Raw genomic sequence first — 22,566 nt, forward strand, 5'->3', positions numbered from 1 at the left:
TGAGTGAGGCCACAGGCACCTGCGTGCAGCGAAGGCAGGGTGGGCTGCCCCCATCTCCAGGCTGAAGCCTCTCCTTCTCTCCTGCAGGCTTGGCCCAGAAGAAGATGGTCCCGACGGAGGTGAGTGTCCTGTGGCTGTGGGCAGCTCGCTGCGCCTCCCTGGGCCCCTCCCTCAGTCCTGCCAGCATCTTGAGTTTCAGGGAGGGGAGCGGGTGGGGTGGGAAGGGCGAGGACCCGGCCTGGACGGCGAGGGACAGGAGACGGAAGGGCCGCAGAGGTGGGACGGAAGCTGGGCAAGTGTGGGCCTCTGGGGAGTTCCCAGGAGGAGGACCCGGTCAGATGCTGCCGTAGGGCCGTGCCCAGTGCGTGATTAGTAGCACCTTCCGTGTAGCCCCCCAGGTCCCCACACATCTACCCGTGTCTGCCCGTCGTGTTCCAGAGAGCTTTCCCGGGGGGGGGGTGGCAGGCTGCCCCCCCGCTGGCTCTGGTAGCGCAGGTGGGGGCCAGCACTGTCCCTGGTCCTGAAAGGAGCCTGTGGGAGCGTGTCTGAGCCCCGCGTTCCAGGAGCAGCCCAGGTGTGGCGTCCCTGTGCCTGCGCTGGCCGCCTGGCCCCAGGCATCCATGTTTCCTGGATGCCACTACCATGTGGGGTCCTTGTGGGGAGGGCTTTCCTGGAGGGTGTCCAGCCACAGGGCAGTGGGGAGTCAGCCAGGGGTGCGGAGCAGGGGTGGTGCCTTCTGATTGCTGGGGAGAGCCCGCCCCCTGGTGACCAGTGTGCAGAACGCACAGCAGCCAAGCTGAGGGGCGAAGGCCGGTGGGGCATTGGAGGGCTGCCTGGACCCCTGAGTGGGGCAGTGAGGCCGCACGGGTCTGAGCACCCTCAGCTAGAGGCCGGAAGGGCTGCGCGGGCTCTGGATGGTGGCAGGTGTGTGGGAGATGTTTGAATGTCAGTGACGGTCCGGTCCTGGGAGGGGCACCGGCTCTCTCTGCTGGCCGGCCTGGGCCTCAAGCCGGGGCCCCTTCCGCCACTCTCCCCACACAAGTTTGTCACGCCTGCCGTGGCTGTCCCCATAGAGGACCCAGGCCAGGGGGACCTCTCCCCTCAGTTCACAGTCATTCCAGCCCAGGGGTCTCAGCTGGGCGACTCCGCCCGAGGGGACACTGTGTGATGTCTGGGGACATCTGTGGTTGTCGTGATGGGAGGCCTGCGCCGAGGGGTGGGGGCCATAGGGAATGACCCGGCCCAGTGTCAGCCGTGCCAGGGGAGCCCCTGAGACTGGTGTCCTGCTCCCCATGCACGCAGGAGAGCTGTGGGTGCTGACCTCCCTGCTTTCCTCAAGGAGCCGGAAGTCCCGGTCCGGGTCTGGGCCCTTCTGGATGTGCAGGGTTGGACCGTGTGGCCCCTGCGGGTGACAGGCCACCTGCTCTACCCTGGAGCCCGCCACTGCCCCACGTGCCTTGTCAGGACACTGACTCAGCCCATCTGGTCAGGATTTCTAGAAAACTCCGGGCCAGCGGCGCCTCCTTGCTGATTTTCAGTGCTTCCTGCTTCCTTCTCTGCAGGCCCCGTTGATGACTGGACAACCGGGTCCTGGCCACGGGAAGAAGTTGGGTCATCGGGGCGTGGACGCCTCTGGCGAAACCACATACAAGAAGGTTCTCCTCTGCCCTTAGCTGGCTGGGGTGGGGCTCCCAGCCATCCCGGGCCCCCACAGGCTTGGGCATGCTCTGTGCCCGTGGTTGGCTGGAGGCAGATGCTCTCGGGACAGGCCCCTCCACACAGGCCCCCGGTCCCAGCGAGGTCCTAGATGCCTGTCGCGGACATCACAGGAGTCCCCGGCACCCCTGGCCGAGCCCCGGCTCCTCCAGCCTTGCTGGCTCCTGGGAGGAACAGGGAGATGCAGTTCTCCTTCCTTCCCTTGGAAAGCAGGGCTGAGCTGATGGGAAGCCCGAACGAGGCCAGGCCAGGCGGTGCGCGGGGAGACTTCCTAACGTGGCAGCTGGCTGAGGGGTCATGGGTGCCCCGTGTAATTCACCCTTTCCAAGTTAGGTGGTTCCCAGCGTGTTCACAGTCGTCCAGCTATCCCCACGGTCAGTTTTAGAATATGTCCATGAGCCCAGAATTACACCCCGTCCCCATCTGCTGTCACTCCCATCCTCTCCTTCTTAAGCGGGGGCAGGCTTCAGCCCGGGGGGTTTAGGCCATATGATGCCTGGCAGCCCCAGGATGGTGGGTACTGCCATCTCCATGCCCAACTATGGGTAGGGAAACTGAGGCACGGAGCAGCGGTGTCGCCCACCCAGCGTGACAATGCAAATCACCAGGAGAGTGGGCAGAAGGAACCTGGGATTACAGAAATGAAGTTCGGGTGTCATTATGCAAATTTATGTGGTTCCCCCCCCCCCCCCCCGCAAAAGAAAATCCTGACAGTAGACAGACCCCAGCTGAGTCGGGACAGTTTTGAGAAGTTGGAACCTTTGAGAACCTTGATGGAAAATAGGCCTGGGGACTGCATGAGGTGGTATTGGAGTCTCAACAAGGCCACCTCCTTGCTGTGTGGTTGTGTGAACTCAGTGACGAACCAGAGGCCAGCAGGTCTGTGACAAGTACTGGGCAGGCGCCCCGGGGCCCTGTGATGTTGACGGGTGCCAGGGTCAAGCTGCAGGCTGGACATGTGCCCCGACCTCCTGCCCTGGGGGGCTTCTCCTTTTACCTATCACCTTGGGGGCCAAGGGTCTTGATGCAGCTGGGTTTTCCTGCAGACCACCTCCTCCACCCTGAAGGGGGCCATTCAGCTGGGCATCGGCTACACTGTGGGCAATCTGAGCTCCAAGCCAGAGCGTGACGTGCTCATGCAAGACTTCTACGTCGTGGAGAGCATCTTCTTCCCCAGGTAGGCCCAGGCCCTGCGCCATGGAGCCGCTGTTGGGGTGCCCGACAGCCTTGCTGTTCTCTGAGTTCCCTTCTCGGCTGGAGATAGCACAGGCCTCTCCTGCCACCTTGGCTTGGAGGTCTTGCCCCGTATCAGTCACGCTATTAGTTCTTTGCCGAATCAGAGATACGTAGTATAACAGCAATTTTAAGAAAACAGGAAAAGAAAACGTGAAGTTTCTTTTTCTCTCACGTGAAGAACACTGCCTGGCAGTCCAGTGAGGCAGCTCCCCAGTGTTGAGGTCCCGTGTTCCTTCTAGTGGCTCCGCCATCCTCATGTGCAGCTTGTCCAGCCAGTGCCGTCAGGTGGCTGCCTGGGATCCTGCCCTCTCGTCTGCGTTCTACCCGCAGGAGGGAAGGGAGAAAGGGAGCACGGGACCCGTAAGGGCAGGACCTGGAAGTGCCGTGCGTTGCTTCTGCTCTCCCCTGGCTCATTGGCTGAGCAGTCACGTGACCACACCTAGCTGCCAGAGGGGCGGGGTGGACGTTGGGACACGCCTGAGACTGGCCACGCCCTTGGCCCCGGGGAGCCCCGGGCTTGTCCACCGAGGGAAGGCCTGGGGGCTCAGCCGCGGGGCGCTGCCCTGGGCGGGTTGTGCCGCTGGGGGCTGCAGGGAGTGGGGGAGGTGCCCACAGAGTGGCCGTCCCTCACCTGCCTGCCTCCCTCCTTGCTCCACAGCGAAGGCAGCAACCTCACCCCCGCCCACCACTTCCAGGACTTCAGGTTCAAGACCTACGCCCCCGTCGCCTTCCGCTACTTCCGGGAGCTCTTCGGGATCCGACCGGATGATTACTTGGTAAGAGCCGTAGTCAGTCAGCTAGTGCCGTGGGTCAAGTTGCCAGAGACACGTGTGTCTGCTACCTCCTGGTTTCTGTGGGTCGGGAATTCGGGGGCCACTCGGCCAGCTTCTTTGCCCAGCGTTGTGGTGGAGGGTGGGCTGGGGCCGGAGCCTCAGGGGGACCAGCCCAGGGGACGGTCAGCTTCCGAGCCCATGTCATTGGCGGGACCCTGTTCCTTGCCTGGGGGTCGGGGCCTCTTCCTTGGAGCGTGAACGAGAGAGCTGTCCTGTCACCTGCCTCCACTTGAGGGGAGGTGGGTCGTGGGGACCAGCTCAGCACGTTCCCTCCAGTTCTGGTGGAGTCTTAGTCTCTCAAATCAGAAAAATCAAAACCTAGGCCTAGCCTCTGATCTCACAACGCATGAGCGGGGCTCCTGGAAGTTACAGCGCGCGGGCAGGTGGGGATCAGTCTGCATTTCCGGGTGGTCTGGTGGCTGTTTGGCGACTGTATTCCGGAAGCCTTAGCCCTTGCACGAGGCACGTCCACAGCCATCGGATCTATTCCACCTGACCCCGCCACCGTCGGCCGTCCCTGGGGCCGTGGTCCTGCTGATTCTCACCCGCAGTGACTCGTTTCCCTGTGTGCCGGGAGGTCCTGCTGCGCGCACCCACTTGGTCCACGGAACCCTGTGCTCTCAGCCACGGCCGTGTCCTTCCACAGGGAAGTAGCTCTCGCTCCGGCCAGGGGTTCTCCAGGCTGTCCGGGTGCCCCTTGCCAAGGCCAAGGCCGGGTCCTCTGACCACAGCATCTGTGGCGGGCTTCACAGCGTCCGCCTCTGACCTGCCCAGGGGTCCTGCAACCTTATCGGAGCGAGGACAGCCTGATGGTTCTAGAGTGGAAATGACCCCGGGGTGACCTCGATTTTAGGTCTCGTGGGTAGAGCGGAGGCCTGGGGCATTAGCCATAGCAGTGGAGGTATGGCCTCAGGGCCCGTTAGCTGGCGTGTGCTGGCCCCAGAGTGGACACACGGAGAAGGCCAAGTTCCTGTCTCGGCCTCGAGTGGGTGCTCAGCAGATGTTCTCTGTCTTCTTAAGACCCTCCCTGATGTCGTGACAGGGTGACGAGGCCCCCTGGAACCAAGAGGCCCTCCCGCGGCAGGGCTGGGGAACTCAGACGCGGCTGGATTGTCCCCACTTGTCAACTCTGCCCCCTCAGGCTTCCTCTTTCTTCCCCAGGGGTCCCTGGGGGGCCACAGGCACCACCTTTGCCTCCAAAGACTTCCCTGGTCCTGAGTTTTGTGGGGGTGTGCCCACTGTCCCTGTTTGTGAGGGCCCTGGGCTGTCCTGTGTTAGCCTCAGCTCGGCATTGGGGGTGTCTGGGGGGGGGCACGGGTAGGGTGGGGGCTGCAGTCAGTTGACCTCAGGCCACAGGTGCCCCCCTGGCTCTGAGGGAGAAGGGGGCACACCTGGGGTCGTCTGCCCGTGACCCCACCCCAGTGGCTGGTCAGCCGGCCGGGAGGTCCGTGTATGTCACTGCTTCTCCCTCAGCAGCCCGGGCCCCATGAGGCCTGACCCCATACGTGAGGGCAGCTGCTGTTAGCCATGTGGTTCTGGAACATTCTGTGCTCATAGACTTCTTTTGTACAAAGCCACACACTCCCCGTCCACCGCTCGTTTCTCTCAGCGCTCTTCCTCTCTCCTGCTAGCTGGGGTCGGCTGCTGTAGTGCCTGTGGGGTAGCCGTGGGCTCCGGAGGCCGTGGACCCTGGCCCCCACAGGGTCCCTGCCCGCCCCTCGCTGCTGTCCTGGGAGCGGGTGGGAGGTGAGGAGGGAGACCACGGGCAGCCTGGGCGTGGGCCTCTGTGTTTCCGTGGGTATTGGTGGCTCGTGGCTGTGGGTGGGCAGCACTCGTGGCACCCACAGGAGAGGGGGCGTCCCTGCTCCTCACCTGTGTTCCCCCCTCCCCTGCCATCTGCCGGCCCCCGTGTTACACTTCAGCAACCCACAGGGTCATTCAGCAAACATTTGCTCAGCAGTTACCGTGTGGCGGGCTGGCACCGTCAGCCCAGTGGGGGACATGCTGTGGCCTCATCCATGCTGTATACCGGTGGCAGCACTCAGTCAGGATTCCGGGGGCTGCAAGGGACAGAAATCCAACGCAGACAGCCTTAGTCCTGAAAAGCACTTCACTGACTCACTAGCTGAAAAGGCCCAGGGAGAGCAGCCTGCAGGGCCTAGCTTTCCTCGCTAGGCTGGGCACTGTCCGAGGTGCTGGGGACCCTGCGTGAACAAAACCCTTAGAAATCCTTGCATCCACAGAAGGTTCCGTCTGTCCGGTGGGGAGGGCGTGTGGGGCTGCTGGGTAGCAAGCACGGAGGTGAAGCAGAGGTCAGTGGGAAGAGAGGTGGGGGTGCCAGGCACCAGGGTGGGGGCTGCTCCCCCGAGAAACAGGTCCCCCTCTCTCTGCTGTTCTGGTGCGTGGCCTCCGTACTAAAGGTCACCTTCTGGTCCAGCATAGTGACTGGGGTTCCAGCTCTCACATCATCATTCCAGGTGGAAAGACATGGGATGGAGAGAAGGGCACAAACTCGAGGTGCACCAGCTTTTGTCACTCATTTAGGGAGACAGAAGCTTCTACAGATGGCTCGTAAGCCAGAGTTGACTGTTGTGACCTCACCTAGCTGCGGGGGGGGGGGGGGGGGGGGGGGGAAGGGAGCAGTGGCCAGATGTGTCAGCCCCTCAACACAGCTGGGAGTCCTACTAACAGGAGAGGGACTGGGCCCTAGGAGATCAGCACCCAGGCTGCTGGTTAGCCTGGGTTCGAATCTGTGCTGTGTGGCCTCGGGCACAGCAGCCTCCCTCTCTGAGCCTGTTTCTTCATCTGTAAAAGGACGCTGACAGTGACCTGTTCCAGAGTTGCCCACTAGCCGCTGGGCCCGTGGGGTGTCAGCGACCCACCTGCCCACTCACTGCCCCCCCAGTACTCGCTGTGCAACGAGCCACTGATTGAGCTGTCCAACCCTGGCGCCAGCGGCTCCCTGTTCTACGTCACCAGTGACGACGAGTTCATCATCAAGACGGTGATGCACAAGGAGGCCGAGTTCCTGCAGAAGCTGCTGCCCGGCTACTACATGGTGAGGGGCCCTTCCCTGCAGCGCCCCTCCCCTTCCGGGGCTCTGCTCGTGGGGCAGGAGCCCCCGGGGCACCACCCTGCCTCGGGCAGGCCCCGGAGAGCCTTGCTGGGTCAGTGAGCCTCACCCTCAGGGTGCCCCTCACGCGGTGCCCCCTGCCTATGGCAGGCAGGAATGGCTATCCAGGCCCAAGTGGCCTTCTCCGGGCGGGGTGGGGCATGGGGGCCCGGGGGGCTGGGCACCCTCTCCACCCTCCCTGCCCATCCCTGCCCCCGCCGACATCTCTGAGTCATGGATCCCAGAAACCGTGTCTTGTGGGCTTGTGTCTCAGTAGCTGGTGACTCAGGCATGGGGGAGGGGGGCCGGGCCACCAGCTGGCGCAGGGCTCTTCCCGTTCCCCATGTGACTCACCACCAGAAAAGGCACGACAGACTCCTGGGCAAAGGTGGACGCGGGAGCCTCAGACTTCCGTCCCCCAGCCGACCAGGGTCCTCCTGCTGGCACTGATGGGGGTGGGCTCCACCCGAGTGCCCACCTGCCCTGCTGAGCCTGACCTGGCACCTGGCGGGGGTGGGGCGGGGCCTTTCTGGGCAGCTCTGCACGGACTGTGACCCATCTGCGCTTGGGGTGTCTCATCCGTATCCTATGATGCTTGGGTGGGCCCCCGGCTCCCCTGGGTCGGTGGTCAGCAGCCTCTCCCTGCCTAGCTCAGCCCCGCTGTTGCAGCAGGAAGGCCCCCGCGGGCCTCGAGGGAGTGGGCAGACGTGGCGCAGCGCCAGGGACCCTTCACTTGCTGACACTGAAATGTGAACTTCACAGAATCCTCACGTGTCATGAGATGCTAGTTTTCTGTTTCTTCCCCCGTTTTCATAACGTAAAGCCGTTTTTAGTTTGCGGCCGGCTGTGTGAAAACAAGCAAGTGGTTGCACTTGGCCTTCCAGCCAGAGTTTGCTGATCCTTGCCCTGGACGGTGTCCGGAGGCTGGGCCCCCATGTCACCCCAGGGCAGGCAAGTGGACAGCTGGTCTGGCCCTGGCACCTCGCCGTGGACCCTCCTGGAGCATCTCGTCTCAGGGGAGACAGATCCCGGCTCACATCAGGATGCTGGGAGGGCAGAGTGAGGGCCGGCCCGGGAGGGAGGTGGTCAGGGAGGGCTTCCCGAGGGCGGCTCCTGGGCGGAGCGTGGTGGCCGCAGCAGCCACTCTCCTCTGACCCTGTCCCCTCCCCTGCCACCCAGAACCTCAACCAGAACCCGAGGACGCTGCTGCCCAAGTTCTACGGGCTGTACTGCGTGCAATCGGGCGGCAAGAACATCCGCGTGGTGGTCATGAACAACATCCTGCCACGCGTCGTCAAGATGCACCTCAAGTTCGACCTCAAGGGCTCTACGTACAAGCGGCGGGCCAGCAAGAAGGAGAAGGAGAAGAGCATCCCCACCTACAAGGACCTGGACTTCATCCAGGACATGCCCGAGGGGCTTCTGCTCGACGCAGACACCTTCTCTGCGCTCGTCAAGACGCTGCAGCGGGACTGCCTGGTGAGGCTGTGGTGCCCACGCGACCCCCGTGCACAGGAGGGCCCGGGGGCCCTCGTCCCTCTGAGCCTCTGTCGTCCCCTTTGCAACACGGGGACGCTGGAGGAAGCGAGCGCCACGTGAGCCCAGATCCACGGCCCATCTTGTAGGCGTGTCCTTATGGTTTCCCCCACCCCAGCAGCCTGGGGGGTATCGTGCCTGCTCCTCTGGAGATGAGGAGCATCCCGGGCCTTCCAGAGCTCTCTGCTCCATCCTCTGGTCCCTCGGCCCACCCAGCCCGGCTCCCAGGCCTCCCCCAGACCTCTCAGGATCTGCTTCCCTGAGCCCAGGTGTCAGAGCCCTTGGGGCCAGGAGGGGTCCTGGGCTCCCCAGCTGTCGCCAGGCAGGCAGGAGCGCTGTTAGGAGGAAGGAAACCCCCTGTCCCAGCCCCGGCCCCTTGGTCTCCTGACCACGTGTGAGACGGGGCTGAGGACAGGCCCCCGTGGGGCTGTGGGGACTAAGTGGGCACAGACCCAGACGCAGCTTGGGGGCGCACCAGGCCGGGTTTGAGGAGGGGGACGGAGCGCGTGATCTCTTGGCCCCACCTCCGGCAGGTGCTGGAAAGCTTCAAGATCATGGACTACAGCCTGCTCCTGGGCGTGCACAACATCGACCAGCAGGAGCGCGAGCGGCAGGCCGAGGGCGCCCAGAGCACCGCGGACGAGAAGCGGCCGCTAGGTCAGAAGGCGCTCTACTCCACGGCCATGGAGTCCATCCAGGGCGGGGCCGCACGTGGGGAGGCCATCGAGTCGGACGACACGTAGGTGGCGCGGGGCCAGGGGGGCTTCCAGCTTGTCCGCCTGCACCCCTTGCTAGGTGTGAGGCAGGCGGGGGTAGGGGGTTTGACCAGGAGGGCAGGAGACCGTCTGCAGCCGGTTCCTGGTTTGCGTTAGAGCAGTGGCGCCCACCCACCAGACCCCACGAGGGTCACATGGGTGGACACACAGATACCCGGCTCGTGTGTGATGACCAGGGCCTTCTGGATTAATCTGCCAGCGGATTGAGGCCGTTGGCCATCCATGTGGGAAACACAGGTGTTCCCTTCTCCCACTGGAGCCCTAAACGGGTTCAGGCACCACCATCCGCAGCACAGCTGGAAAGGTGTTGAAGAAGGTGGTGGTGCTGGGAACGAGGGTGCTGGGCCCAGAGCCCCCAGGAGAACAGGCTGCTGTGATGGAGGACAAGGTCCTAGGCTCAGAGACCCCGGCTGACCCGATCCTGCCACAGGGACTCGAAGTTTGGTGGGGAGACAGACTCATGGGGCGCCCCCTCCCACCCTCCCTGCACTGCGGACACCGGGCCAGGTTGTTCTCTGTGGGGGCGTCCTGGGCCCTGGGGGGCTGAGCAGCATCCCTGGCCCCCACCCACTCGATGCCAGGAGCCCCCCCAGTCATGAGGACCACAGACATCCCCGGACATCGTCCAGTGCTTGTGGAAGGCAGTCCGGTGGGAGCTGTGTCGAGATTGACTTCTCGTCACCATACACTGAGCTGTTGGGAAGCAGTACGGCGGCGGTGGGGGGAGGGGGGGCTGGAGGAGGGGGGGCATGACCTCCCCTCATCCGCTGGGGAAACGGGGCTCAGAGATGGAAGCAGCTGTTCTGGGTGCACGGCCAGCTGGTGAGGCCAAGGCTTGCCCCTGGCCTGGCCACCACACAAGGCCAGCAGCTGCGGGGGCCAGGGAAGGAGCAGCCCCGGCCCCCACCAGGCAGGCGGGGGAGCCACAAAGACCTGGCGCGGCTGGCCCGACCTCCCACCGTCTTGGTGTTTGTAGGGTCTGCGCAGGGCCTGGCAGGGGATGGCGGGGTGCACAGGTGAGCTCAGCACCTGCGTGCCGTGAGTGCCGTAAGCAGAGCCTGCGGGGGCCTGGGCCTGGCGGATCTGGGGTCGTTGGTGACCTGAGGACAGTCGCTGCCTTGTGAGCCCTCACTAACCGCGCTGGGCCGGGCACGGGTGGGCCTGGGACTGAGTGAAGCCACTAACTTCCCAGATGGCACCCAGAAGCTCTGGTGGCCCTGCCTGGACTGAGCGTGTGCATGGGTGTGCATGGGCGTGCGTGTGCACATGGGCATGTGGGTGCTGGGCCCTTCAGCCACCTCCAGCTTCGAGTGGAGTGTCCAAGAGGAGTGGAGAGCGGCCCAGTCCCAGCCGTGCCGCCACCTGCAGGGAGCATATGGGCTGTGGCTCCTTCAGTCTCCCCAGCAGGGGGCTCCTGGCAGGGCGAGTCCGGTGGGAAGCTGCTCGGTGGGGTGCTGAAGGCCCTCGCCCCCTCTCTCGCCAGGATGGGCGGGATTCCTGCCGTGAATGGCCGAGGGGAGCGTCTGCTGCTGCATATCGGCATCATTGATATTCTGCAGTCCTACAGGTGGGAGCCCGCCCCGCCTCCCTCTCCTCTCCTCCCCCCACCTCCCCCCCCCCCCGCCTCCCCCCTCCCCAGATGCACCCCCTTGCTCACGGCAGCAGTGTGCCCTCTGCTGTCAAGACTTCCTTAGTCCCAGCTCCCCTGCCCCCCCCACCAAAGACTCCCAACTGGCCGCCCGGCCCTAAAGGGAGGCATTTGGTCCCCAACCTGGTGACGCCACCTTCATCAGGATTTGTGCTAGGAACATGGTGAGAGCTCCTGTCAGACAGAGGCTGAGGCTGGCATAGGGCCTGGGAGTGGGTGGGGTGTCGCCAGCTCATCTTCTGTCCAGCTCTGTCTGTTGAGCACCTACTGTGTGCCAAGCACTGGGCTAAACAGAGCAAGACGGAAGCACCCCATGGCCGGGAGGCACAACATCCCTGGACAGCTCACCCGGTGGGCAGGAATAAACGCTCATGGCTGGAGCCACATGTTGTGTGGTCTCAAGCGTGGCAGAGCCCAAGGAACAGATACTCAGGCCTTACCCGCAGCTTAGAGCTGGGGTGTCGGCAGCCCTGTTACCTGTGCTTGTCCTTTATGAGGTTTCAACAGTGAGTGTGTCTTAATCGTTAGTGTTTTTTATGAGGGTACTGTATGTTCCTTATGCACGATCCGGACAGGATGGAGGGGGCATTATGGGCACGGGGGTCCCCACTTCCTGTCTACTCTCTCAGGAAGCCCACTGGGCACTGGGTGATTTCTTCCTTGCGTCTTTCTTTCCCAAATACGAAACTCAGCTCCTGCTCATCAAACACTAATATTTGCAGCCTGTTTTCCTACCTGAGGGCAAACCTCTGCCGTAGGGGTATCCCTCTTGATTTAAAGCAGGACTAAGAAGCTTTTGAAGCAGCAAACCAGGGTTTCCGCAGAGGCTCTGAGCCGAGGCAAGGAGGGTGGGCCAGCACGTATCAGGCAACGACAAGCTCATCCTGGGGCTGGGGGTGTCATAAGGGGGTGTGTGCTGAGGAGAGGACCCTCCCCCACTGCGGACTAGGGGCTGTCCAGGAAGTCTGCCTGGAGGAGGCACCATTGTCCCCAGCCCAGGTGCGCAAGGGCCTAGTTAGAGCCACAGTGCCAGGCACTAATTCCAGCTGAGGGGACCAGGGCTCAGCCTAGGCCATGAGGACGGGAAGGATGTACTCTGGGGGGGTGCTGGCCGTGAGCCCCCACAGGGGTCAAGCACCGCGGCCTTTTCACTTCCTCTCCAAGAGTAGCCGTGATAGGAGCTGCCAGCAGGCCGGGCAGAGGGGACAGGAAGAGGGAGGTGGCTTCTGGCTGGTGCAGCAGGTAGCCTCAGTTCCTCTAGACCGGGGCTCCCCACCCACTTGGTGCCAGGAGCACCCCCAGTCGTGATGACCACAAATGTCCCCAGACATGGCCCAGTGTCCCCTGGACCCGAAAGTTTGGCAGGTGTTCAGTTCTTTCTTCTCTCTGCAGGTTCATCAAGAAGCTGGAACATACTTGGAAGGCTCTCGTCCATGACGGGGTGAGCAGCATTCATTTGTTCGTTAGTCTACAAATGTAATGATCTCCCGGGGCCATGACAGAAGACGTGTTCCCTCCTTCCTGGAGTCACCATCCAAGGAGGACAGCCCTGTGACCCGGCAGTCACAGGCCAAGGGGTCGGGGTCAAGACGGGAAAGCACAGGCAGCTGGCCGTAGGCTCTCTAGTGAGGGGTCTGATCTCTACTGGTGAGGGGTACAGAAAGGCTTCTTGGAGGAGAGGACCCCCAAGCTGAGTTGGAAGGATGCCCAAGGACAGCCTGACCAGGAAAGTCAGGGGCCAACTAGGCAAAGAACACTCTGGAAATGTGCCGCAATAGGGAGGGGCTCATATGGGTCCAACTGCACAGCACTGACCCATTGCCACGAGGGGTGTGTCCTGCTCCAAAAGTCTCCACTGCTTGAGAATAACTTGGAATGTGCTTTTTCCTGTCAATGCTGCCAATATATTATTTCCAAATATAGAAGACTGTGAGGACCAACTGCTGGGGAGCAAACAGAGCCCACCTGGGGGCCCGAGGCAGCCCTGGTCCAGCTGTGCTGATGAGCTGGCTGGGGCCTCAGATGCACACCTCTCCTCCCATGGCCCCCTTCAGACCAATTCTTAATTAAAGTGCTAAGGGCGCTCTGTGTTCACATAGTCTGTAAGAGCCTCTGACACCCCTCAGAGAGTGTTTGGAGGGTTCAGATGGAAGCTTCCAGAAAGTGCACCAAGAAGGTCCAGGGGGCAGCCAGTCAGCAGGAAGCCCTTTCGTGGTGTTAGAAAGCCATGGCAGACGGGAGAGTTGCCAAGTCCTGGTGAGGCCACTTGTAATCTCCAAAGTAAGCTTTGGCTCAGCTCCTGGGGGTCCAGATGTTGATCAAAGTAACCATACAGGCATGAGCAGTCCGGGGCAGGTAGGGTGGCCCGTGGGGTAGAAGCCCAGGTTCTTCTGGGCGTGGCCCTCGGCCCCTAGCCCAGGTGGCTGGCCCCCCACAGCACTCTGGACAGAGGAGAGGGCAGAAACTCTGTCCCTACCTTGGCTCCCTTGCCCTGGGCCAGAACATGGTCCTGTGGTCACGCCTTGTTGCAGCAAGGATGGGAAATGTAGTTTGCCTTCTGGGGGCTGTGTGTCCCTATGGGTTCTGTTATATTGCAGCAGGCGGAGGACCCGGGCCATGTCTGGGGACGTCTGTGGTCGTCACCCCTGGGGGAGCTCCTGGCATTGAAGGGGTGGGGGAGGGATGCTGCTCAGCCTCCCAGTGCCCAGGATGGTGTCCGCCGTGCCGAGGGGAGACTGTGCCATAGAAGGCGAGGCCCCTGGACCGTGGGGAGTAGCAAGGAGTCCCCGCCTTAAGGGACCCAACACTGCAGGAGCACCAAGTGTGCTGGGCACCCTCCTGTACGGACGGCAAGCGTAGCCCCGTCCAGCCTCCCTGTCGCACAGATGAGGAAACAGCTCTGAGAGAGGCCGTGTGTTGCCCAGGGTCACCATCCGGTGAGCGCCGCGACAGTCACATCTGCCTGGCTCCAAGTTAACACCAGCTGCCACTTGTCCCCAGAGCAGGTGTAGCTGGGTGCCACCAAACATTACTTACAATACAGGCGTGCAGCCGTCCTTCGCTGACCCCTGCTTTAGAGAATTCTTCGGGTTTCCTTATCATATTTATTCGTTTACTTCTTTGAATTGCTGTTTGATTCACGCGGTTCAAAGGATTAAAAATACAGATGGGTTTATAATGAAAAAATGTCCCTCCCGGGCCCCTCCCCACCAGTTATGTCCTTCCTGCCAGCCCCGTGCTGTGGACCCATCTCCCTGTCCCGCTGCCGCCGTGTGGCCCGGGCTGGCCTGCGGGACATGGGGAGCACTGGTGGCGCGGCGGCACCCAGCCCCTGTTGCCCACGGGCCCCACTTCTCTCCCCAGGACACAGTCTCTGTCCACCGGCCCAGCTTCTACGCGGAGCGCTTCTTCAAGTTCATGAGCAACACGGTCTTCCGGAAGAATTCCTGTGAGCTTCCCAGGCCCTCTGGGCAGGAGGTCGCCGGGGGTGACGCCGGGGGTGCTGAGCGGGGAGGCGGGGTCGCCAAGAGCGGGGTAAACCCAGAGCCCCTCCTCCTGCCAGGTGGCCGTCCGTGGGCCTCGGTCAGGAACTTGGTCCAGACAACAGGGGAGTCAGGACGCTACCCTCCTGGGGCCCAGCACGGGGCCTGAAGCGCACTGTCTGAGCTTGAGTTCAGGCTCCATTGCGTCCTGCCTGTGTGACCTCAAGTGGGGTCGCCCTGCTCCATGCCTCAGTTTTCCCATCTGTACAGAGCTGTGAGGGCAAGGTGTGTTTACACAAGAGTGTCTGTCCTCAAGGGGGGCCACCTGCAGCCTCGTGTCCTCACCAACGAAACACGGCCTTGGCGGACACGGAGGCAGCCGGGCATCAGCCAGACCGGGCATTGTCAAGGAGGGCACAGGACAAACAGAGGCGGCCCGTGCCCTGTGGGTGGCCTCAGGAGGTCCCCTGTCTGTGCTGGGCCTCAAGTCCCAGACCCTGGTGCACACTCCAGGCCAGGACCCCACATGCTGCCTGGAAGGGTCTTTCTCCCCATGTGTTTGTCTGCCACCTGCACCCTGTTCCCTGTGCGTCCAGCAGGCAGCGTGCTTGGTCACTCTGTGTCCCCAGCGTCTAGCCTGGGGCCCAGCACGCAGTAGGTGTTCAGTGTCATTGGTGGGAATGGTCTCAGTGTGCACCTTATTTTCCGGGCTCCACACCGCAGGAAGTGGGTCCCCAGAGGCAGCAGGGGCAGGCAGGCCTACTGCCCAGCGTGCGACGTGGTCTCCCAGCCTGGGCCAGGCCTGTGTGGGCGGCAACCCAGCCCCGGTCACCCGGAGCCGGCTCGTGGAGCCAGCGCGACTCCACATTCCCTGACATCGAGCCAGTAGCTTGAAATCGATGGCAGTGGGATTATTTACGTTGTGGAAATTGGCAAACACCACAATTCTGGCCGTTGTCTCTTGAGAGCGGGTTGTTCATCGTTATCAGCACACCGCTTCTTAGAACCTTCCCCAGGGCATCATTCTCACTGGTCCAGAGGGGATGCCAGCCTCCAGGGACCGGAGGGCTGCTCACAAGGTGAATTGAGCACCTCCCGTGTGCCGGGTGTTGTGCTGGCCATCACGGGGGCAGAGTTCACAGGAAGAGCAGGGAGAACATGGTGATGGTCACTGACAGGGTAGGCCGGGTGCAGAGGGCGTCACGGGGTCACCCGCCTTGTCTGGCCCTGTTACTGCAGATGAGGATGCTAGGGCTCAGAGGGGCTGACCCGCATTTCCCAGGCCCCTCATCCGGGATTGGAGCCAGGCCCTTTGTGCTGAGCCCCACATGGCCCAAGGCCTCCGGTTCCTTGTCTGAAAGTGGAGGACATGGCCAAGGTGGGCTGGGACCAAGGGGGCTGGGAGCCTGGGACCTCTGGAGGCAGAGCTGGGTAGAAAGCAGGACAGGGTTTTCTCTGCAAAGAATATTGCTTCTTGCCCAGGCTTGAGGGCCGGGCTGGAGGCCAGGCGACGGGGGCCGTGTGTGCAGGTGGCAGGCATCAAGGGGGGCCAACCAGGCTATCATGCAAAGGAGGGATTAGGGGCTGGTGGGGCCCTGCCTCGGTGCTGCCACGGGGCCCCCAGGCTGCCCCAAGCGCCAGTCTACCTCTCTCCACAGCCCTGAAATCCTCGCCGTCCAAGAAGGGCCGTGGTGCCTTGCTGGCCGTCAAGCCCCTGGGGCCCACAGCTGCCTTCTCAGCCAGCCAGATCCCCAGTGAGCGGGAGGACGCACAATATGACCTCCGGGGGGCCCGCAGCTACCCCACACTGGAGGATGAAGGTGACCGGGCAGGCTGGGGAGTGGGTGCTTTGGTGACGGGAGAGAGAAGGGGGCTGCTGGGGAAAGGCAGTGTCCCTGGGGAGCTGGGAGGGGAGGGCACACAGGGAGCAACCCAGTGTGAGGAGGGGTTTCCTGAAGCTAGTGACCTGGGTGAGAGGGGCCTGGGTCACAGTCACCCCCCGCATCCCAGCCCAAGGTCTGCAGCCATCTGGGGAGGGGGAGCAGCTGGGGCTGTAATAGGGAGAGCTGAACAGAGAAGGTGCCACCCGAAGAGGTGACCCACCCATCACCAGATGTCCAGAGACCTAGAGGAAGGAAGCACTTGACGGGGTTGGGCATGATGTTTTGGAAGGTCCCTCCCGGTTCCCAAGGTTAAAGAGTCAAAGATTACAGGCAGGGAGGGGCTGGGGAGGGGGGAATAGCATCCAGGAAGGGAAAAACTGCAGGTGCAAAGGCCCTGGGGCAGTACAGGGCCTGGTATGTTGGAGGGACAGCAGGAGGCCTGTGTGGTTGGAGCAAAGTCAGGGAGGTGGGGGAGAGAGAAGAAGCGGGCGGGTTGACAGGACCTGTGGGCCTGAGGAGGGTTTGGATTGCGGTTTGAGAGTAGGTGGCTATTGGAAGCCTTTGTGCAGAGGGTCAATTCGAAAGTATTTGCCCTCTTAAAGCTGCCGAGCAGAATGGAGTGTTGGGTGGCAGGTGGGGCCGGGGCCTGGATTGCTGAACGTGAGCCAAGCTGCAGGTGGAGCCAGAGGCCTGGAAGGGCTGCCGCAGGTGCCCACAGCCCTCTCCCCACAGGTCGGCCCGACCTCCTGCCCTGCACGCCGCCATCTTTTGAGGAGGCCACCACCGCCTCCATCGCTACTACCCTGTCCTCCACGTCTCTCTCCATCCCGGAGCGATCGCCCTCGGAGACGTCCGAGCAGCCGCGGTACCGGTGAGGGGCCTGGGCTGTCTCTTTCCGTGAGGTGGGGGCGGGGGGCCTCCCACTCCCCCCCGCCCCCAGTCTACCTGTTTGGTCTCTCTGCAGGCGGCGCACACAGTCTTCGGGACAGGATGGCCGGTGAGCTGAGACCCCAGCTTCCCCCCCCCCCCCCAGCCGCCCCGCCCTCCGGGCTCCCCGCAAGGCCCCGCCCTTCCCCCCGCCCCCCTTGCACCTCCTGCGCTTTCCCACCCAGAGCTCCGCCTCTCTGCCCCGCCCTTCCCCCTCCCCCCTTGCACCTCCTGCCCTTTCCCACCCAGAGCTCCGCCTCTCTGCCCCGCCCTTCCCCCCTCCCCCCTTGGACCTCCTGCGCTTTCCCACCCAGAGCTCCGCCTCTCTGACCACTTTTCCTGGGCACAGATTTAAGTTAGGCTCTCGAACTGCACAGAATCTTGAGTCACTTTGTCCTCCTCTCCACACACATACCCGGGGGGGGGCGGGCAGAAGCCCCCTCCACCTGCGTGCTGATCCTTTTTTCTTTTTATTAAGTATTTTTATTCTAAGAGGTACAAAAGAGAATATAGTGAGACACCTCCCCCTGCCGCATGCCTCTTCCCCTCCCTGGGAGCAACCCCGGGACGGGTTTTTTTCCTCTTTCTACAAATATTTTATGAATATACAAGAAAACAAACCTACGGGCCTGTTTCTGCCTGTTGTCTTGCCACCAGCCTAGCTCGGTGCCCCTTGCTTGGCGCACTCAGCAGATACAGGTCATCTGTGAGCAGGTGGAGCGCCTGCGGGCTTTCTTCCGTCTGACAGAATGTAGCCTGCCCTCGGGGCTCTTCGGTTGTTGCCAACTCGACCACAGTGAATAGGCCTTGTTGCTTCCCTTAGTGTTGGGGCAGTTATTCCTGCCATTTGAAAAAGAACAAAACCTCACCACCGAAAACACATTGGGCAGAATGCACTTCCCTCTGTCCTGCTGCCTGCTCCCACCTCGGCGGCCTTTCTGCTCTCTAGTGCTGCCATCCAGAGTCTGCATGCCGGGCCACCAGAATGTTCTGACACACCGACAGCAGGGGCCTGGACCTTTGAAACCCCTAGAACCACCCCACCCCGAGGCCAGGCCCCAGGCCAGTGCTCAGCTACCCCCCGGGAGGGTGGGCAGGATCCAGGCCACCATTCACAGATGCCCCTGCTGGTACCAGAGTCACAGGATGGCCCCAGGTGGCCAACGTTTGCCCCCTTGCAGACCCCAGGTGGGCATGACCGCCCGAGGGACCAGGAGTGAGCTGGGCCAGCTCAGGGCACCGGTCAGATGGCACCCACAGAGAGCACCCCATGGAGGCTCCCAGCAGGGCTGGAGATCCGCGCTGGCCTGGAGCTTGGCTGGCGCCCCTGGGGGGCAGAGTTAGGGTGAGGAGAGAGAGTGAGGTGCAGCTTCCCACTGCCTCCAGGCCCCAGGAGGAGACGCATGCGGAGGAGGACCTGCAGCAGATCACGGTGCAGGTGGAGCCCGCGTGCAGCGTAGAGATCGTGGTCCCCAAGGAGGAGGACGCGGGGTGAGTGTCCTATTGCCGGACTCGCACACGTGCGTCTGCTCTGATCTCATTGGCTGAGCATGGTCACGTGGCCAGCTGGCAGCAAGGCAGGCTGGGGAATGTAGTCCACGTTCTGGGCAGGGAGGGGGGGTGAGGGGAGGCTGGGAATGGGGCCTCCCACTGGAAAGGGGGGGATGCCGGGCGTGGGAACCAGGCAGTCTGTGCAGGGGCCGCTGGGGGCTGGCACTGCTGCCTCATCAGGGCCTCTGATCTCCGGCAGAGCTGCAAGTGAGGTGTTAATCCTGGCGTTCTCACCCACCGTGGCCCGGAGCCCCCGGCTTGCGGGAGGGGGCTTTCCGGTCCCCCTGGGAGCCACCTCTGGACGCAGTCCCCTTTCCCAGCTGTGTTGTGTTCCTGTGTCATTCACTTCCACTCTTCCTTAATGCCTTCCTTCCAACTTCTGGTTTGTCTCCGTGTATGGTCCTCCCTTTCTGGCGGAGGTCGAATGTTTGGGCTCCTTTTTTTCTGCAGCTGCTGTTCTTGGCACTGCGCTCCTGCCGTGTTCCGTGGGTTCAGTGGGAGGCAGGTGTTTTCTACTGGCTCTTTGATAGAGGGCAGTGGCCTTCAGCCACCGGGGACACAGGGCAGGGTCTGGGGACACCTGTGCTTGTGACCCCGGGGCTCCTGGTGCCGAGGGCATGAGGCCAGCGACGCACTCCCACCAGTACCCGGGACCCCCTCAGAGAACTGTCTGGTTCACCCACCATGGTGCCACGGGGGAGAGACCCTGCTCTAGGGTTTATTTACAAGTGTCTCTCAACTTCCCAGGATTTGAAGACCTGTTTAGGTGTTTAGTACTTATGTCTATTTTAATTCAGTTACAGGTTCAAGAAAGTGGCCTTTAAAAGTGGATGTATATTTTATTTTTTTTTAAGGTTTTACTTATTTACTTGACAGAGACACAGAGAGGGAACACAAGCAGGGGGAGTGGGAGAGGGAGAAGCAGGCTTCCCGCTGAGCAGGGAGCCCAACGCGGGGCTTGATCCCAGGACCCTGAGATCATGACCTGAGTCGAAGGCAGACGCTTAACGACTGAGCCACCCAGGCACCCCTAAAAATGGATGTATATTTTAAAAACGGATCAAAGCCTTCACGGTCAAATACGAAATTCATCTTTTTTTAAAGATTTTATTTATTAGAGAGAGAAGAGAGAAAAAGCTGGGGGGAGGGACAGAGGCAGAGGGAGAAGCAGGCTCCCCACTGAGCAGGGAGCCCGATGTGGGGCTCAATCATAGGATCCTGGGTTCACGGTACTTAACCAACTGAGCCACCCAGGCACCCCAAAATTCATTTTTTAATGTCAGTGGGCGTGTGGGAGAAACCTGTGTTCCCTGTTGAGGGATGGAACGTTCGGACCTGGCCGTGTCCAGTGTATTGATCCGTTGCTTTACATCCTTACTTGTTGGTCCCATTTGGTCTGTTTGGTTCTGTGTTTGCATTGTTATCAAATTTTTCTTGCTTGCCTTGGGATTTCTGCTTTACATGCTTTTAAAATTTCTCTTCTATCTCAAGACACCTTACTTAGCGGTAATACACACACCCCCAGCCTGCACTTTGCCATCAAGAATTATGTCACAGATATGCAGATGGACATGCAGTGTGACACACTTTTCAGCCTCTGTCCCCAAAACAGCCCACCCTCCCACGCGGCTGGAGAGCCAGCTCTCTGTGGTTACAGGTGCCCCCCATTTCGGAGCTGGGCATTTTGCTCATGAGATGGAAATTGTACCCCAATCACCCGGCCACCAACTGAGGCCGAGGCCTGGGCCTCGCCTCACCTTCCACCTGGAGCCTGTTTCCCGTCTGTAACTCAGGACAGCAGCAGCCCCCGCCCTAGGGGAGAGTTGCTGGGTGAATTCATGCCAGGCTCTTGAAAGGGCCTGGCACATAGTAAGTACGCAGTGAAGATTACGGAGGTTCTGGCCCCAACATGGGGGTGGGTGCCAGCTGTCCCTACTTTACAGATGAGGGTACTGAGGCTGAATGATGGGAAAGGACTTCAGGGTCACCCGGGGGGTGAGTGGTGAGGCGCACCTGCCCACCCGTGTGTGCGCTTGAGCAGGGCTGGGTAGGGACTCACCTGTTAGTGGGCGGGCAAATCCTCCTCACCCTTGCCTCAGAGGCATTTGGAGGTGGGGGGTTTGTTTTATTCGGCTTCCTGAGTCTTTTGTCTCTGTGATGACCTCCTGATGCGAGGATGGGAGGCGAGCTGGGGCTGGGGCTGGGGCCACAGGTGCTGTCCAGAGCCCCACCTCAGGACTCCCGTGTCGGCGTGTCCCCAGGGTGGAGGCTTGCCCAGCTGCTGCCGCTGCTGAAGCAGAAACCACCAGCCAGGCCTCGGAGCCCGCCAGCCAGGCCTCGGATGAGGAGGACACACCTGCCACGGACATCTACTTCGTAAGTCCCCTGTGGCTCCTTCTGTCTCCTGGTCCTCGACCAGACACACACTGCCATGCACACACACCCACGCACACTCACGGGGCACTCATGTGGACACGGTGCTCTCACTGGTCAACACTCACATCCGTATACTCTTGCACGACCAGTGTGCCCTCACACGCATTCACACTCACACGCTCCCATGGCGTGGGAGCGCCCTGCCCCTCGCTGGCCAGGCCAGGCCACTCCAAGGCTAGGGAACTGCCCCGTCCCTCCTCCCCAGGCCTTGTGACCACCACCAGGCCACTGGGCAAGGCCCAGGTCCTAGCCATGCCACCGCGTCTCCCTAGGAAACATCTGGAGTCCTTAAGCTCTGAGCCCCACTGGGCCCCCTTCGGTCCTGGGCAGACCCGGGGCCAGCCACTGAGGGCTGCAAACTGTGTGGATCTTCTCCCGCTGGGTGGCGGGCGCAGCTAGGTGGGTTCTGTTCTCAAGGAGGCCAGGGGATTATGTGCTTCACGCTGCCCTCCTCACTGGCCGAGGACTCATGGCTGCGCCCTGATGGGGCGGGGTCTGTTGGAGCAGGAAGGGGCCCTGCTCCAGGGACCCAGGACCTCTCTTCCAGAGCAGGGGGTCACCTACCCCTTTGCATCTCCCATAGGCAGACAAATTAGCTGGGCTGGGAGCCTGGGTGAGGTGGGCGCGGGGTGGCCAGGGAGCCTTCAGAGTCCGGTCCAGTGACCGCCCCCCACCCCTGACAGTGGGTCCTGAGGCTGCCTTCCTCGGGCAGCCCTATTCAGTGGTCAAAGGGCCTTATGCAATGAAGGGGACTGCCTGTCCTTCCAGGCTTTCAGTCCTGTCTCTGCCCCCGTGGCCAGTGAGCTGGGGGCCCGAGGCCATGACTGCCTTATATAGCACCACCCTGCTCTCTGTCTTGGGGCCTCTGTCTGGCTTTGAGAAGTGACAGGCGCATGCACTGTGTGTGTGTCCCCACACTCGCCGTCAGCTCCCCGTCCCTGGGTGCTTGGTTTGTGTCCCACCCTGTGGCTCAGCGTGTGAGGCGGCCCCAGGGGGCCGTGTCCTGTGTGTGCGTCTGGGTCCTGACACCTGAGTGGGTGGCCAGGCCCTGCGGGCAGCGGAGAACATAGCGGACCACAGTGGGCCCCCACCACTCTGAAACTCACCTCCCGCTTGGCCATCGGCTTTCCTGCCCCTGCCCAGCGCCCTCCCCACCTGACCGCCCGCCAGATTCCTGTTGCCTCATCCTATGCTCTGTTTGCTTCCTCCCCGCCCGCCCGGCCCGCCCAGTTCACCGATGGGAGGTACTGGATTTACTCTCCCCGGCATCGCCGACTGCGGGCCGTGACGCTGAGCTCCTCAGGGACTGTAAGTGACCACAGCAGGCGTCCAGGGAGCCCAGCCCCCGGTCCACCACCCTGGGCAGCAGGGAGCCACAGGTCCTGGCTGCCCCTCGTCCCCTGAGAAGGGACTTGGGGAAAGAATCACTA

The 22,566-nt window shown here is 62.1% G+C and overlaps 1 protein-coding gene across 10 annotated transcripts in view; it reads left to right on the forward strand.

The window, feature by feature from the left end:
* The window catches only part of PIP5K1C (phosphatidylinositol-4-phosphate 5-kinase type 1 gamma), a 51,837-nt gene that overhangs the window by 23,730 nt on the left and 5,541 nt on the right, over positions 1-22,566 (forward strand). For 6 of the 10 annotated variants that reach the window (XM_073887247.1, XM_073887243.1, XM_073887244.1 and 3 more), the window contains 16 exons: positions 88-119; positions 1,563-1,655; positions 2,763-2,893; positions 3,611-3,728; positions 6,691-6,843; positions 8,077-8,376; positions 8,967-9,172; positions 10,693-10,776; positions 12,250-12,298; positions 14,221-14,305; positions 15,998-16,159; positions 16,955-17,093; positions 17,187-17,219; positions 18,536-18,640; positions 20,962-21,076; positions 22,367-22,444. In XM_073887247.1, coding sequence (XP_073743348.1) covers positions 88-119; positions 1,563-1,655; positions 2,763-2,893; positions 3,611-3,728; positions 6,691-6,843; positions 8,077-8,376; positions 8,967-9,172; positions 10,693-10,776; positions 12,250-12,298; positions 14,221-14,305; positions 15,998-16,159; positions 16,955-17,093; positions 17,187-17,219; positions 18,536-18,640; positions 20,962-21,076; positions 22,367-22,444 — 1,883 coding nt within the window. Of the gene's footprint in view, positions 1-87; positions 120-1,562; positions 1,656-2,762; positions 2,894-3,610; positions 3,729-6,690; positions 6,844-8,076; positions 8,377-8,966; positions 9,173-10,692; positions 10,777-12,249; positions 12,299-14,220; positions 14,306-15,997; positions 16,160-16,954; positions 17,094-17,186; positions 17,220-18,535; positions 18,641-20,961; positions 21,077-21,719; positions 22,337-22,366; positions 22,445-22,566 lie in introns of those variants that run through there. The other 4 variants (XM_073887249.1, XM_073887245.1, XM_073887246.1 and 1 more) reach the window with 2 other exon arrangements.

Source organism: Callorhinus ursinus, unplaced genomic scaffold (genome assembly GCF_003265705.2).
Source record: "Callorhinus ursinus isolate GAN/ISIS: 27379988/994484 unplaced genomic scaffold, GSC_fseal_2.0 scaffold77, whole genome shotgun sequence".
NCBI lineage: Eukaryota > Metazoa > Chordata > Mammalia > Carnivora > Otariidae > Callorhinus > Callorhinus ursinus.